General features: G+C 30.8%; 1 protein-coding gene across 1 annotated transcript; it reads left to right on the top strand.

Annotated features, from left to right (window-relative positions):
* The first annotated feature begins 531 nt into the window (after positions 1–531).
* On the top strand, positions 532–1,645 carry LOC125202649 (probable phytol kinase 2, chloroplastic). Its single transcript, XM_048101098.1, has 5 exons — positions 532–608; positions 713–844; positions 913–1,028; positions 1,104–1,218; positions 1,288–1,645. Exons 1-5 carry the CDS (start codon positions 586–588, stop codon positions 1,463–1,465), a joined length of 564 nt encoding a protein of 187 aa, XP_047957055.1. The 5' UTR covers positions 532–585; the 3' UTR covers positions 1,466–1,645.
* Positions 1,646–3,573: the final 1,928 nt, after the last annotated feature.

The raw sequence follows: 3,573 nt of genomic DNA, 5'->3' as shown, positions 1-3,573 counted from the left end.
TTTCATTGAAACTAGGGTTTCTCTAAATTTCTTCTCCGTTCAATCAATTTCTCTATACGTTTTGCATCATAATTTCTCTAAGTAATTGTGTTATGTATATTTATATAAATAAATTTATTTAATCCTTGGTAGATTTTCTTCTAGATATATAATCATACTCAGAGAAACATGAAGAAAAACAGAAAGCATAACATAAATAAAGCATAAAGAGAAGTAGGATGCTGGCCCTATGTAACTTGAGCCTCTATTTTGGTGAATACATTAGAAAATGAATACGTTTAGGTTACGGACTCAATTTCTACATCGGTTGTGAGAACAACATGTGTGAGGTATATAGATTAAATGAGCTCTCTCTCCTAACAAGCTAGTCTTTGGTTGAGTTCTTATGTTTAGTCTATAACAATTTATAAGAATATAGTACAATATACAATATACTATCTTGGTCCACAAAACATAGTCTTTTTTTTTGGTACGTCCACCAAAATTAGTCTGTATCTAGCCCCTGTGTTAACTTGGGCCTCTATTGTGGTTCGTGTTTAGAAACTGAATAGGAAGCTGGTGCACATTAGCTTTGGATTAGTCTTCATGCTTTGCTGGCCTCTGTTCAGGTAATAATAATGATATAATAATAGTACAACTGCATAAGATTTTTGTTTTTTGTTTTTTGCTTTTTCTCCATTTGTGTTGTATTAGGAATGTTTGAATGTTGTAGTTCTGGTCATGCTGGAGCAGTTGTAGCATCTCTCATTCCTAGTATGAATGTCGTCAACATGCTTCTTTTGGGATCCGGGATACGGAAGGACGATGCAACTGTCAAGTCGATGACTAGGACCAATGACCATAGGTTTGCATATCTCATTTTTTTGTTGTCTGAACTCCTCTTTATGTTTCATGAATCTCTTTGATCTGCAGGGAGCTACTGAAGGGGCCGTTGTGTTATATTTCTGCACTGACACTTGTCACCGCATTCTACTGGCGAACGTCTCCTATCGCGATTGCAGTATTCTGCAACCTGTGTGCTGGTGATGGTAAAGTAGTTTTTAAGGCATCTGCAAACTCTTATGCATAGTTAAATTTTTTAGCCCTTAGCATTCTGTTTGTAGGAGTGGCTGACATTATTGGGAGGCGGTTAGGGCACAAAAAACTTCCCTACAACAGAGACAAGTCCGTGGCTGGTACTGTCGCGATGGCATGTGCCGGTTTCTTGGCTTCTGTTGGGTAAGACGGATACACCCTGAAATGGTACGATGGGTACGAGAGTGTGGCATCTAACTTTGATTCGCGCAGATACATGCTCTACTTTTCGGGGTTGGGCTACATTGAAGCAAGCTTTGAATTGGTGATTAAGTTTATGGTAGTGTCCATTGCTTCTGCATTAGTTGAATCTCACCCTAAAAGCACTCAACTTGATGACAATTTCACAGTACCATTGGCTGTCTTCTTGCTTGGCACTTTGCTCTTTTGACCATGTAACATCACTTCTTTACATATTTCTCAGTAGTACTATATGTCTTCTTCTCGTGAGAATAATGTTTGCTCTCTATTAGCTTGTAGCAGTATGTAATAGCACTCACGTGCGCTCTCTCACCGAGCATATGAACTATCTAGTAAATTTATCGAGATGAATATCATTTTGTACTGGCAATATTTTTAATTAATTAATTAACATTTTGTCTTTTATTTTAATAATTTTGTATTAAAATACTATGTGTTATTTGCGTTTAAAATTATTTTTTCTCAACGCCGATACTACATACTACTTCCGTCCATTAAAATTTGTTCCACTTTGACCCGACGCGGGTTTTAAGAAATGTAATGGAAAATGAGTTGAAAAAGTTAGTGGATTGTGAGTTTTAATTTTATATATTAGTTTTATAATAAAATGTGAGTAGGAATGAGTTAGTGAAAATATGAAGTCCACTACCAAAATTGGTAAAAGTGAAATGAGACAAATTATGAGGGGCGGACAAAAATGGAAAAATGAGACAAATTTTGGTGGACGGAAGTAGTAATACATATAGAAAAAAAAAACTCATATACTGCATAGGGTGATGCTAAACAACCACATTATGGTTAACCACACAAGGTTAAATTGGTAAATTATAGTGTTAAATAATAGATTAAATATAAGTCATAGTTAGTGGAGGAATTAAAATTACATATGTGTCCTCTGCCTTGTTTCTGTTTTTAACTTCCCTCTATTTCATTTTTCTCCAAAAGCAAATCAACATGTTCCAATTTTGAATTAAAGGTGCATGGCGTATTTAATACTCTAAATTGGAAATTGAATCAAATTCAAAGCGCAGTCACACGATTAATTGAGTTTCTTTTGAAATATCTAATTAATTAATGTTACTATTTAGCTAGGTTAGTCATTTAGAAGGCATATTAGTAGATAAATTATTTGTGATATGCCATCTCTTATACACTGCGAAATTATTTTCTGCATAAGCTCACGACTTTTCGACAAGACTTTCCTCTTTTAATAATTACTTATTTTAGTATACAAAAAATGTGAACTTAAATTATAAAATTACAAAATGTTTTTATAAATGAAAAATAGTATGTAATTATACTGTTCAATTTGAAAAATAAATTTTTAATCAAGTACTATATAGTAAACCCCAACTAAAGAAAATTGATCAATTATAAGCTATGCAAAATCTAATACTAATATTACTTAAATACTTCCTTATGTAAAGTTATTTATTTTGAAAAGATAATTAGTTGAATTTATTTTGATATGACCAATTTAATGTTATTTAATTATTAGGCGAGTATTTTTATATAAAATAAAACAAACAATACTAAATGTGCGTCAAACGAAAGCGATGCTCGCATAATGTATGTAGCATATAATTTTCCTAGGGAAACAAAGTATTTGGTTTTATAATTTACAAATTTAAAATTTATTCAATACAATAGTTCAATAGTTGGAGTGAATAATTATATATCCACAATTTAGTTTTTACTACCATATGTCTAACTTAATTATGTATCGTGATTTTTTTAGTCAACTTGTCGAATATACAAAGAAGTCACTTAACGAAAATCAAATACTAGTCGGTAAATTTACTAATAACTTAAATATATATATTTTATTATGGTCAATTTTATAATTTATAATTTTAAGAGCTATCAAATCTAAAATGATTGGACGTGAATGACTATTCACAATTTATAGTAGTTAACTAGTTCTCCTAATGTTCCAAGAAGGTTGAGTCACTTCTTTTCTATACTCGTTTTGAAAAAATTGTAACAAATAATTAAAGTGGATAAATAATAAAGTAAAAGCGAGAATAATGTAGAGAAGATTCGTATCTAAATTATTATCATTTTAATTTACTATTTATCCACTTTAACTATTTATTATGATTTTTTCAAAACTAGTGCGAAAAAAAGAAGTGATTCAATTTTCTTGCGACATATGGAGTACTATTTATTCACAATATTCATAAAAATTAAAGCTTGCTTTATTATTATTATATTAATTTATTTGAAATCATAGAGTAAACGAGCAAATCGAGTTTTGATTTTTATGAATTTATAAAATTAAAAATTTCAATAACATTT

Source organism: Salvia hispanica, chromosome 1 (assembly GCF_023119035.1).
Source record: "Salvia hispanica cultivar TCC Black 2014 chromosome 1, UniMelb_Shisp_WGS_1.0, whole genome shotgun sequence".
Classification (NCBI taxonomy): Eukaryota; Viridiplantae; Streptophyta; class Magnoliopsida; order Lamiales; family Lamiaceae; genus Salvia; species Salvia hispanica.
The sequence above is the reverse complement of the archived record's forward strand: the minus strand, read 5'-3'. Positions and strand labels throughout refer to the sequence as shown.

What these genes read in the sequence shown, in the direction of transcription:
- LOC125202649 (XM_048101098.1), top strand. Translation starts at nt 586, where the DNA reads ATGCTTTGCTGGCCTCTGTTCAG. An exon ending in CTTTGCTGGCCTCTGTTCAG is followed by an intron (nt 609 to 712) that starts GTAATAATAATG and finishes TGAATGTTGTAG; the next exon opens with TTCTGGTCATGCTGGAGCAG. An exon ending in GGTTTCTTGGCTTCTGTTGG is followed by an intron (nt 1,219 to 1,287) that starts GTAAGACGGATA and finishes TGATTCGCGCAG; the next exon opens with ATACATGCTCTACTTTTCGG.